General features: G+C 45.3%; 2 protein-coding genes across 11 annotated transcripts in view; one reads left to right on the top strand and one right to left on the bottom strand.

Annotated features, from left to right (window-relative positions):
* The first annotated feature begins 2,066 nt into the window (after positions 1–2,066).
* INSM2 (INSM transcriptional repressor 2) lies at positions 2,067–5,566 on the top strand. Its single transcript, XM_082213667.1, has one exon. It carries the CDS (start codon positions 2,153–2,155, stop codon positions 3,497–3,499), a length of 1,347 nt encoding a protein of 448 aa, XP_082069793.1. The 5' UTR covers positions 2,067–2,152; the 3' UTR covers positions 3,500–5,566.
* Positions 5,567–5,683: 117 nt separating this feature from the next.
* RALGAPA1 (Ral GTPase activating protein catalytic subunit alpha 1) overlaps positions 5,684–12,972 on the bottom strand; it is a 129,522-nt gene continuing 122,233 nt past the window's right edge. For 4 of the 10 annotated variants that reach the window (XM_082213280.1, XM_082213285.1, XM_082213288.1 and 1 more), the window contains 2 exons: positions 9,023–9,137; positions 5,684–6,833 (listed from right to left, as the gene is read on the bottom strand). In XM_082213280.1, coding sequence (XP_082069406.1) covers positions 6,743–6,833; positions 9,023–9,137 — 206 coding nt within the window. In that variant the 3' untranslated portion in view covers positions 5,684–6,742. The remainder of the gene's footprint in view (positions 6,834–9,022; positions 9,138–12,972) is intronic. The other 6 variants (XM_082213283.1, XM_082213290.1, XM_082213281.1 and 3 more) reach the window with 3 other exon arrangements.

Raw genomic sequence — 12,972 nt, 5'->3', positions numbered from 1 at the left:
GGCAGCTGGGGGAAGGCAGAGACCTTCACTCCTCGCAACTGCCTCATACTGGGAAGAGTTGCGGGAATCACTAGGCCTGTGCTGTTTTGGTTTGTTTGAATAAAGAGTTAACACTGACACCGGCATTTTTTAAATCACTGATCTACACCTGACTCTGGCTCCTGACATGTATTGAAAAAAATCCACTATAGATCAGTGCTGTTACTATAGTGCTCAAGTCTTGCTCTGAACTTATAGGCATGTGGCTGGCCACTGTGGGAACAGAAGGCGGGCTATAGGCCTTGGGTTTGATTCCTGCGCCCTTATTACTGATGCACATCTCAATCTGCAAATTTTCCCTTTTCATGTGCCTGGCTGATAAAAGGAAGCAATGTGATTGTCTTGTCATTGATGACTTGGGATAAATTCTGTTGTAGCTTTTGCATATGTACACCTGAGGACCTTCCAATGTAGGAATGAAGACTTTATTCCACTCACTGGACGTGAAAGAGGGTAGAATAAATATTTGAGGAAGGTCACCCTATTATCTGACAACCGAGGGAGGTAAATAATTTTCACAGCAAAGTTTTGCATAAAGTTGAAAGCGAAGTTCTGACAAGAGAAGGTTCAAGATGCAATAGTCAAGCTGTGAGAGAATCAGAGCAAACTAAATTCTTAAAATGACATTCTGCAGCTGAAGTTACTCGCATAGCAATTTGCATTTCTAGAATACCAAACTGTTAGTGGTGCTAGTGGTCACTTCGGGGAGAAGGAAAGAGACTTTCTACATTCCCCGAGGTCCTGCATATGTCAAGGCTGAAACCTGGAACTGAAAACATATCCTGAGACCGAGCTAAGTCCTGCTGGGTTTGGGAGGGGATGACAACTCAAGGCCATGTTGGAAGCAGTCCTTCCACACACAAACCCTCCTCAAAAGAAAAGAATAGATCCGCTGCCTTCTGTTTCTCCAGCAGCAAACAGGGTTGCCAGAAGCGTGACTGCAGCTGCATGGAAATAAATGGGGGGGGGGGAGCCGCTGTAGAACGAGGTCGCCCGCTTTTCTTCCCTTGGCTCCAGATCCCGAAAAAGAAACCTGCGGCTGCTGCTGCTGGACAGCTCCCCCGCTGCTCCAGTTAGAAGCCTCCGATTAAGATGTCCTAGGAAGATACCCTGAGCTCATTGGCAAAGCACCTCCTAGCAGAGTCGCGGCTGTTTCAGAGCTGGAGAAGCGGCTTCCTCATGGTTAGTTTGCCTTTTCCTCAGCGGAATTACACGGCAGCGGGTCGGTCGAGGAACTGGCAAGATACTTTCAGGGGCTTCTTTTCAATAAAGCGAATCAAGAGAAGGATCGTTGTTATCACTAGTTTTGATTGCGAAAGGGTTGCCTTGTTGTCTATTGGAGTCCCGCACCTCCCACCCATAGGAGCCAACTCCCTCTGGCCACCCCCCAATAAAATATTTGAGGGTGCCGCCTCCCCGAAGTTGAGGGGCATTGGCATTCAAGTAGTGGGTGGGTGTGCTCCGTCATGGGATCCATTATGCGCCCCCCCAATATTTTATTCAAGTTGGCACCCCTGCTCCCACCCCAAGAAAGGAAAAGATGGAGATTCGGTTGTTTGCTGGGGGGGGGGGCAAACTGCACCTCAAGCCCAGCCGCTGGCGAAGGGAAGAGGCGCTTCCCAGCTCCCCCCCCTCAGCCCTTCCACGTGCGGGGAGCTGGGATCCCCTGAACTAGCGCTTGCTGAGGAGACTTTCCCCCGCGCGTTCGCCATCTGAGGCAAGTTCTGAAGAAGGAGGCTCTGCTTGCCCGGGAAGGTGAGGCAAAAAGGAAGGGCGCCGGGCCGAGAGGGCAGTTCGGCGTGGCCAGGCACCTGTGGGGGCCGCTGGGCGGGAAACTCGCTGAGGTAAACGGCCCCACCCCCACCTCCTGGCGCAGGCTGGGAAAGTGGCCTCCCTCCTCCCCCAGCTCCGATTCTCCCGCCTTTTCCAGTCCTCTCCCTCGCCCCCCTCCCCGCCCTCCCCTCTCCCCTCGCCTCCCCAACTCCTCATTGGCAGCCCTGGGCCGGAGAGAGGATGACGCGCGGGCTCCCCAGAGGTGCCTGAGGTATAAACTCCCGTCGGGCACGCGGAGCCGCCGGTGGAAAGGGAGCGCTGCCGTGGGGCGTCGCGGAAGATGCCGCGGGGGTTCCTCGTCAAGCGGAGCAGGAGACCGGGGGGCTCTTACCGGGTGCGCCCCCCTCCGGGACTGCCCCCCGCGCCCTGCCCCGCGGAGGAAACGCCCCGCGTCCCGGCGCCTTCGCCCGAGCCTCCTCCGCAGCAACAGCTGCTGCCTCAGCCCAACGCCCCGCTGGCGGCCGTGTGGGGCGCAGGCACATCGGACAGCGCCGCCGCCGCCTCAGCCGCCGGAGAGTCTCAGCGCTGCGCGCGCTCTCCCGCCTCGGCGGAGTCCTTCCCTGCGGGGCCCGCCTTGGCCGCGGCGGAGAAGCTGCCTCTGCTTCCTCGCACGCCGCTGCCGCTGCCGCTGCCGCTCTCTCTGCCGGCCACGTCGGCGCCGCCGCCGCCGCTTTACCCGGCGCTCAAGCGGGCGCCCCGCGCCAAGGCGCCTCCGGCCAAGAAGCCCAAGGCCGTGCGCAAGCTGAGCTTCGCCGACGAGGTGACCACGTCGCCCGTGCTGGGCTTGCGGATCAAGGCGGCGTCGGAGGGGGCGTCGGAGGGGCCCCGCGGGGCAGGCCCGCCGCTGCTGGGCGAGTTCGTGTGCCAGCTGTGCAAAGAGCCCTACGCCGACCCCCTGGCGCTGGCGCAGCACCGCTGCTCGCGGATCGTGCGCGTCGAGTACCGCTGCCCCGAGTGCCACAAGATCTTCAGCTGCCCGGCCAACCTGGCCTCGCACCGCCGCTGGCACAAGCCGCGCCCGCCCTCGGCGCCCGGCCCCGCCAAGGACAAAGAGAACAGCCGCGGCCAGGCCGGACCAGATCAGCACCACGGCGCCGCGGACAGCTCCTGCTGCCGGGACCCGCCGCCGCCGCCGCCCCGAGCCGCCCAGCAGCAGCAGCAGCTGCTCTGCCCGGGCGGCGAAGCGGGCGCCGCCGACGGCTCCAGCCTGGGCGCGTCCGGCGGCGAGCTCTTCCTGTGCCCCTATTGCCACAAGACCTTTCGGCGCCAGGCGTACCTGCGGAAGCACCTGGGCACCCACCAGGCCCCCGGGGCGCTGGGCTACGGCGGGAGCCCGCCGCCTGCGCAGCAGATCACGTTCCCGTGCCACTTGTGCGGGGCGCACTTCCCTTCGGCGGACATCCGGGACAAGCACCGACTGTGGCACGCCGTGCGGGAGGAGCTGCTGCTGCCCCTGGGGCAGCCGGAGGGCAGCGTGGCGCACGGCGAGCAGCAGATCTTCTCCTGCAAACATTGCCCCTCGACTTTCTTCAGCTCGCCCGGCCTCACTCGGCACATCAACAAGTGCCACCCGTCGGAGAACAGGCAGGTGCTCCTGTTGCAGATGCCTGTCAGGCCGGGCTGCTAGATGGGTGTGGGGAGTGCGCAAGTGTGAGGGGGTATGTGCCACCGACTCGAACCGCTTCTTTACCAGACTTGAACTATGAAATTGCCAGTTGCTCAGACTGACCGATTCTCCAGTTAGCGGGAACCGATTTATACGATAGAATTCTTTCGCCCCCTAAGCCTTGATCCTCAATCCCTGATGGTGGAGACCCGAACGAATCCTATCCGAACTGTAATTCCTATGGAAAATCGCAGTGCATAGCCGAAGAAAATCACTAGACTTTAGAAGTACGTCATGCCAAACGTTTTTAATGTATGAACACAAATTAGCCTTACTGCCTTATGAAAAGGTAGAGTGCACTGTATATTCTGTGAATCCAGTTTCCACGTACAGTACTTAAAACTTGTCACTTCAACAAAGCGAAAGGGAAAGCGAGCCAGCCGTCTATTTGAGGCGGAGTGGGAATCACCCCTTCCACTACAGGACTGAAAAATGTGACATTGCTTTAAGTGTGGGTGTGGGGTGGAGAGACATTTTTCTGTGTACTCGAAATACTATAGCCAAACCTAGAGCCATCTGTGTGCCTGCCTGCGAGTAAAAGCTGTCTAGGGAGAATGGGGGCCTGAACGATTTCATTCTGGTCACTCCTGTCCCTAGGATCAAAGTACATTCCGACATTGTATTTAACAAAAAATTATCAATTCTCCAGGAGAACTAGTTAGCCCTCATACTTAATTAGTGGAATCTGCCTCTCCAGCCTCTGAGGGTTTAAAGAGTTTAATTTGCTGTGAAGTGTTTTATTCGTTGTATCTTGTATTACAACACTGTCTGATATTTGTAGAAAGTCAGCGTGCAGTCCTATGATATATACATATAAGTACATATATAAATATATACATACATACAATGTGCAAAGTTCCCTTTGTCTGCTCTTGCTCATTGCTGGTTATTAAATTCTGGATTGATGATTTTTTTGGTAGTTTATTCTGCCTATTTTCTGAGCATCTTGTTCCACTCTTTTAATTTTTAAAAAATATGATATGCAAAAGGGAGCGCATACAAAAAGAGAAAGCAGGAAGCTACTTTGAAGTCCAAAATGTTCAGCCGGAATTTCAAGATTCATGAAAATTGTTCAATTAGTCAAACAAAGCATTAGTCTTTCTTTTTAACAGCCACCCCATCCTACATGGCAAACCAAAGAGCTTCAAAAACAGCTTGCACTAACGCATAAGGATCAGTTGTTAAATGTACAAGTCTAATAGTGTACTGGATTACTTGAGCAGACATCTTTTTGGACCCCAGCCTTCAAATCTAGTAACCATTTTAGAAATTCTGGTGGTCAATTCCCTCTCCAACTTCTTCACTGATACATTTGCTGGAAGTCCACTTTTGCAAACCTCTCTGTAGATAGACGGCAATTTTTATTGATTAAATTTGCATAGTCCTTTGTAAATTGATACTTATAGCTGGATTTAACTGTTGTGCAGAAGTATTGATCAATGGAAGATGAGATACGGAAAGGCAACTTCATTTTAACTAGGGTAACATTAGTGAAATTATTTTGAAACTTGAATAATACAGCATGCTATGTGACCAAGTATGTAGAAGTTAAGTATTTCTACATACTTAACTTTTAGGAACTAAGTTAGATAATGATTTTACCTTAATGGAAAAAAATTTAAAAGCCTTTTTTAAAGAGTTTCCAAAGAGACATTTTACTGTCAAGGAATTGTCAAAACTGCTTCAATTTTAAGCTGCTATTATAATGTAGCTATTTGAACTTGTTCTACTTTGGAACCCAAACAGGCATTCATTATTATTATTTTTGCAAGGATGTTTTCAGCAATATTAATTCAACATTGAATTCTTCACTTTGTACAGCATTATCAATCCACTTAAGCAAAATTTATTGAGCCAGAAAGGAAGGATTTAGGCAAGCATTATCTTGGAACTACGAAGTGGGACTAAGGTGGCAATCCTATACACTTGGAAGTATCACAGAACTTAATATTTATGTGCAGGATTGCCCCCAAAAGGGACTGTGAATTAAACTGTCAATTAAGACGCTTGCTGTAAAAGCTTTGCAATCTTACAACCATGAGCCATTCCATGCCTGCTCTCCACTCTCCTCATGAAGCTAATACTACTGTGATTGATTTAAGCAATCTTTCCAATATTTGCAGTGGAATACAGAGCATACACAGGTGGTAAGAATAATTTTATTGTATTATTAAATAGCATGTCTTTTTTCAACCATTACAAATTTGTATATACTACACGGTGAACAAATACATCAATATATATTTCTATAGTTGCCCAGGTGAAGGACAGATATTTACACATGCAGTTAGTACCGGTGCCATGCTACATTTTGTTAGAGCAGAATATGGCGAACAACATAGTTGTATTTTTTCGGTATGAAAATACGTCTGGGGGTAGTGGGAATTTGGAGTGGAATGTGTTTGTGCATACATCTGCCGCTACAAGGGCACAGTCCCTTTTTCTCCCCAGTAATGGTACATAGCTCAGAGCAAATGACTGACATGGCAAAGTGCTTGAAAGTATGCATATCTTACAGATAGACCAAGGGACAGTTTTCGGAAGAGAAAGGCTGATAGTGGCCATAACTTGCATCTGGAAAGCAAATACTAGCAGGAGAGTAGAAAGCTGTTAGCATTTCAGCACTGGGATCTTGCTGTGGTGCCTGTCCAGCAGCGAATGACAGTAAGAGAGATGGTGATGGGCCTCTGTTGACTTGAAGGGCTTTAATTCTTATCACATATATTCTCTGTACATAATTCTGTGTCTCCTAGTGACCTTTGCAGAGGACTCCAGAGGTGCATCTTCATTTGAATAGTACATTCATTTGCAAATGGTACTTTTTTATTTAGAGGGTAGTACAAAAAAACAGAGAAACATGCCTGCAGTCTCCAGCCCCATGTGTGGCTAGCAACAGACCCAGAGGTTAAAACAGGGTCTCACAAGGAAAGGTAAAACAGGTGCAGAAATGACCCTATACTGACAAGTTATGGAAGCAGGAAATTAGATAAAAATATTCTAACGAAAGCCAAGATATTTTCAGTTTGAAATAAAACTCCAATAAGGTTTTCTAAAATAAACAAACAAGTGGACAAATGTGGGACAAGAATTCCATACAGAGGGGAGACAAACATCTCAGGAAAAGGGGCTGCAGGCTTCACCCATTCTTAGGTCTTGTTGGCTGAGCCAGAGGAGCGCCGTAGTTTCATGGACATGCGGCTCTTGCTAGTCCGGGGAGAAATGGGGAAGGCTAGATCGGGCCCGTCCATCTGCGCTGCTGTTGGAGCTTCGGACGCCTGAGTCTCTGGGTAGGAGCCTATGGGAAACAACAAGACCCCCATATATGAGAACAATCTGCTGGGGGTTAGGAAAGAGCAAGTCCCCAACAAATACCTGCCCCTTCTTTAGACACAGAAGAAACCATACTAGCTCATCTGCTACAATCATTAACAAACCCATTCCACTCTGTATGAGTGGAAGGCTGCTGGCAAATCTAACTAAGCTCTGAAGGAAGGTCAGAACACAGCAAGAGGCTGGGGAGATACTATACAGGACTGAGGTTGGCACCCATTTTCTACTTAACACCCTCATCACATGAATTCCTACAGGATTCAACAGGGCAGAAGCGTGAATAGATCATGCTAGCTGGATGCACTACATGGTTCGGTATCTTTGTAAAAGGAACAAGATGAATCTGAGACAAACCCTTCCCACATATAGGCCCCCCAAAATAAGTTGCAGGAACAGCAGCAAAGGAGTTAGGTTGATAAGATTTATTGCAGTGTCCAGACTTCTATGAGAGATGCAAAACAAGGTCAGTGTTTTTCCCCTAAGCATGCTCCGTGTTCAGCCTTCAGCTGCCAGAAAGGAAAGACAATTCTTTCTTAAATCTACCTAATTAATGAAGCTGTGGAAGATGAATTCTTGTATGCATTTGTAAAGATCTCTCTCTCTCTCTCTCTCTCTCTCTGTGTGTGTGTGTGTGTGTGAGAGAGATATCTGTGATCAGATACTTGTTGCCTATCAAATATACATCGTCAATTCCAGCCCTAAGTTCAGACTCCTTTAGCTATATTTTAGGAGCTACATACATTCCATTGGTTCCCTATTGTAAACAAAAAAAGTCCAACCTTATTTTAGTACTATGCATGTATTTGTGCCCTTGCCCTTAGAGAAAAGCTTTTGTTCTAGCGGATGTTCACTAACGGAAGCAATTTTGGCTGATTCCATTTGCATCTGCTCACTCTGCTCTGCAGCCCCCCCCCCTCTAGAGCTGATTTTCAGGGAGTGCTGAATCAGCAAAAATAGCATACCCTCTTCTATTAACATAGGCATCTGCTGGAAGCAAAGTGCTTCTATGATCACAACAGCACCAACTGGATTCCACCAGAAGCCAATTGCTTTTAAGGGACTTTATACACACACAACATCAGATTCATAGCCAATGGCAGTACAGAAGTCCTACTGGGCCGAAGTTTACAACAATTTCAACAGGATTCCCTTGTAATTGAGTTAGTAAATGAGTAATTTATTATAATATTTAAAATTATTTAATTTCCTCTAAGGGCATATCCACAACATCATCAGGAACAATATTTTTTTTTTGCTCAAGAAGAACAGTTTTTAAAATTTACACATAGGTCAGAATTCAAAGAACCCCATGCGCAAGTGTAAAGTCACATTCACAAGGAAATGGCCAACCATCCCCTTGCAGCCACCTCACGACCTATTGCGCCAAATCTTCCTCTGAGGTGCTTTCTAACCTTCAAGAGGCATATTTTCAGAGTCATGAAGGGCTGCAGTGGGAAGGTCCCCCTCTGAAAAATCCCTGGGTTGTTCCATGTGCAACCCGTTTGGATCCTATAACATTATGAATGCTTCTGAAGCATTTGGATAAAATTACCACTTTAAAAATGACCTGAGTATTTTAGTATTACTACCACTTTATGAAAAATGCTTTGATACAGAAAACCACTTTTAAGAAAATGTTTTCACTATCTCCAAAGTTAGAACAACATTCATGTCCGAGTTCCTGCTGAAGGCATATAAATCTCAGGACACATTTCTTGCTTTCACTCAGCTAGATTTCCTAAAGAGGTTACTGCAAACCATCATGGCCGGGTCAGAAGTCTAACACTGCTTTTAAAGAACACTGCCATAAGCCTGATCTAATAACTCAAATGCTATTGCGTCTGCTTTGGCCAAACACTTTCTGAAACTGACAAAACCTCTGCTTTTGCTCTCCAAATGTGTGCGTTTCTTTTTATGAGCCAGGTATAGCAGCTCCAAACATTCTGCTAATCGTAAGAGTAGGAAATTTATTGCACCTTCCAGAAAAAACCACAAAACTAAGCAGAAAAGTCCTCTTCCCTACAGGGAAAGGCTGTTTTTTAACACCCCACATGTTAATAAATTCTATCTTGTTCTAGTTTTACAAGGAATCAAAGCATTTCAAATGATGAGGTAGAGCGTAAAAAATAATTGCTGATGCTCTGCATAGCATACCATTCACAGCTAGCGTGAAAGACCTTCCGTTTCAAGCCTTTGCCCTTTACCTTGAAGTGGCCAATGCTTTCTAGTGGTGGTTTGGGAAGGAGAAGAAATATCACACCATTTCTTTCTTTGTTGAGAATGAAGAAGTGATGAAGGAGAGGTGGACAGAAGTGAGGAAAAGGGGGGAGAAAAGATAAAAAGATAACAGATGTGAGACGTGAGACACGGACAGCAGAGGTTGGAGGGCATTTACAGATGAGTACAGAAAGGAGAAAGTTAGAATTTGTTATGTCGCTAACGGTGCATGCTAAAGGTTAAAGAGGGATGCATTAGTAGGCAAAAAATGAACCTCAACGATCAGGAAGAATACTCACCGACTACAGGTTACAAAAGAAGAAGAAAAAGGAAAAGAAAAAAAGAAAAGAAAAAAATAGTTCGATAAAAATAAGTTCTGATTCAGCAGGGTCATTGCTATAAATAACACAACCATAATGGCACAAACATTTCTTTCCTGTTTGTGAATCATTTACACATTTCTACCAAAATTATCTGCAATAAAATATTACATGGCAACAGTTGGCTTCTCCTAGCTAGCCAGTTTCCCATGAAAAAGAAATGAAGTTCTTCCTAAAATTCTTCTCATAGTGCTAAAGCATTTTCCACTGAGCAAACTCCACTGAGAAAAATTCACCAACTTGCAAAAGAAATATAAATGCTAAAGAAATACTTAGTGTGGTTTCTGGACACAGAATAATTTCTTTAACTTGGCAAGTAACTGGTAATTAATGATAATGCATTTAGCTTTAGTGAAAATATGAGCCAGGTAAGTCTGACATGTACATGCAGCACAATTCTAGGTAAGTGTACCTGGAAGAAATTCCTACAGTGTTCAATGCGATTTACTCCAATATAAGTGTGCACAGGATTGCAGCCTTACTGTATCTGAGTTTTGTTTGATAGCAATGGGTGAGTAGATTAATACTGGGTTTCTTTTTTCTTCGTATTTTTTGTTTCATGTGTAAGGCATTTTTGGCTTCTTTCATGTAATAAATGTTCACTTTAATCCCAAAGCAGGTGATACTAACGTCAATACTAATGAACATAAATACAAAACAAACCTTCAGTTGATGAAAATGCAGAACTAGAGCCTAAAAGTGCAGTAGTGATTAATATGGAAGTTGACAAATATATATATATTAGATCACCTGCTAGCCTTCAGTTTTAAACAAGTGGGGGAGAACTATTATATTTGCATTCCACCCATCTTACAAGGAGGTGATAAAATTCACTATCTGAACACTCTAATTAGCTCTAATTACAAAAGGGATATGAATAGAAAAGAAAGTATGTGAGGTTTCAGTATATCAACATTTAGAATGTTATAAACAATACAGACCAGAGCTAGGAAAGATATAAAAAGGAACTGAAATACAAAGGAGCATAGGTTCTTTTACTTGATAAAGATAGACTTTGGTGCAATTTGTAAATCACTCAAGTGATGTGGTTGCAGCTCAACCACGCCTGAATTGAACAGTGCTCTTAAAACATCTGAATGATGAAATAAAGAGTGCAGAGTAGCCAGGATTACATGGGCACCCATGTCATTATGAGGCCACTGTCATTATGTCGTTCAAATTACTGGAGTGGCTCTGGATCCAGCCACAGGGAGGAAGAAGCCACTCTGCTCAGTTTATGCATGCATTTACACAAGCAGAGCTGTTTAGATAAGGGGAAAGTATGACAGCCAAGTGGTCATGATAAAGATTATAACAAGTACTGTGGAGGGGGATTGCTTAGCAAATGTTACAGAAAATCAACATCACTGAGAGGAACTTCATGTGTAACTTCTTCCAACATGGTGATTTAACTTTTGAATTTGACATGCATACATGCAATTTCCCACTGGAGTTCACGTAACTGGCTGCAGATGCATGCCATTCGTTCACCATTTCTTGTGGCAGAAAAAACCTGTTCTCCCCCACCATACACACAAATAAAATTTAAGGCATGAACTTGAATGTGAGCAGGTTTCAAAACGAAATGTCTCTCGGATTGCATAGATTAAATATTGCTGGGGGATATTGCATAAATGCAGTACTTTCTCTCTCTAGAAAAATAGGTGACTGTACTCCTCATGAAGTTGTTACAGTAAGTACCGCACTTTTTAACAACAACAAAAGGAGGTGCCAGTACTGTGTACCCTCGAGTACCTCCTAAAAAAGCACTGCATAAAAGAGGATCAGATAAATACACAGCGTATGTCTATCAGTGGCCTTGAACCACAATAACCAGAAATATATTCTGTACATCTCTGATGCCAGGGACTGGGGGAATCTGTCCTATTTATGAACCTCTGAATGACCAGTTACTACATGAGAACAGGCTGAGCTATATGGACCTCTGCTCTGATAACCCTTTTATTATCACCATGTAATACTAAGTGGTTGCCAATTCCTTACTTGCTTTGGACATGCTTGAACAATCACACTTATTATGAGTGATAGTAATGGGACTTCCTCTTCCTCCTTCCACTGCAGCCCCTCACACCTCCCAACCATCCAGGGCAGATTTTGGGGAGTACGCAGGGGCCTGCAGTCCTACTGGGCAAGTGGAAGTTTGTTCTACTTGTGAAGAGATACAATTAACTGTCACTGTGTATCAGAAAACATTTAGTATTGTGTTGGATGTCTAACAGCTTTTAGTTTGGTTTCAGCTAGGTGAAAAACCCAAACCATCAAATACATGAAATACTTAACTTGTTCAGTGTTGTATAAGAAATTAGTTGGGTTGAGGAGGACAGGTCACAAAATACAGTTTTATAATTCACTTTTAAATACTATTTTATAAACAGTTCCAAATTGCTTGAATTCAATTTATGTGATAGATAAGAAGACCATATCATCACATACAGAAGTCAATATTGTCGGATTCTCAGCCTTGGTCAGAGGTAACTGGCCTTTCTCCAGGCATTCGGCTGAGATCCTGGCTGACCTCCCTGTCTGCGTCTCCCGGCAGGATACAGGCAAGGTCTCTATCGGCGATCCCACTCAACGTGAGAGGGACACACCCCTCCTCCCTCTCCCTGCTTCCCTCAGGGAGGGGAAAGAGCAGACAGATATCTATTTACATGTCTTTATTTCTGTCATTCCAGCAGTACAGAGAAACGTGTCTGCACTCTTCAGTCTCCTACAGTAGAGAGAAAACTCCACCCTGTACTTCCAGTACAGGTCAGATGACACTCTGAGCTAATATCCGGTGCTCAGTGCAGTGAATAGACTGCCCCTTTGTTCCAATAGTACAGTCCCATACATCAACATCCTGTTTTGCATTCCAGCAACTTGCAGCTGGCTTTCGCAGCTTTTGCTGCTTTTTCCTGACAAATATTTTAATGATGATGATGATGATGATGATGATGATGTACTACTTATACCCCACCTACCCAACTGGGTTCACCAGCAGACTGATGACTGGTGTTCAGAATCCTTATTCTTATCCATATGTTAACATAAAAGTTAAATAAATATGGTGTCAGTAAACACATTGTCTCAGCCTCCCTGCTGACAGGAACTCATCAGCAGTTCCTACTCTAACCTTTGTAAATGTGTCAGCAGTGTGTGCAATCCGGTAGTCCACAGTTTATAACCACAGTTAAATACAATTAATTGTACTGAAAGTTGCAGCTCCATCTAAAAAAAAAAGCATACAAATGCTTTCTTGGATTTTGTGCATATTGACTAACAAAGGGAAAGTGATGTTTCCCTTGATAAAGTCAGCCTGCACTCCCTCCTATAATTTCATTTGTTGCAGCTCAAAGTTTCAGTTTGTTCAATAATTATCTGCATACAATTTAGAAGAAATACTTAGAACTATTATGAAGTGATAATTCCTGAGGTTATTTTTGTTGCTCTTTGAAAATACGTTTACAATTATATTTGCACCTCATTTTCTGGGGAATCTGACCA

Source organism: Podarcis vaucheri, assembly GCF_965113315.1.
Source record: "Podarcis vaucheri genome assembly, chromosome: 1".
NCBI lineage: Eukaryota > Metazoa > Chordata > Lepidosauria > Squamata > Lacertidae > Podarcis > Podarcis vaucheri.
The sequence above is the reverse complement of the archived record's forward strand: the minus strand, read 5'-3'. Positions and strand labels throughout refer to the sequence as shown.

Coding starts and splice junctions, on each gene's coding strand:
- INSM2 (XM_082213667.1), top strand. CDS start 2,153: ATGCCGCGGGGGTTCCTCGTCAAGCGGAGCAGGAGACCGGGGGGCTCT.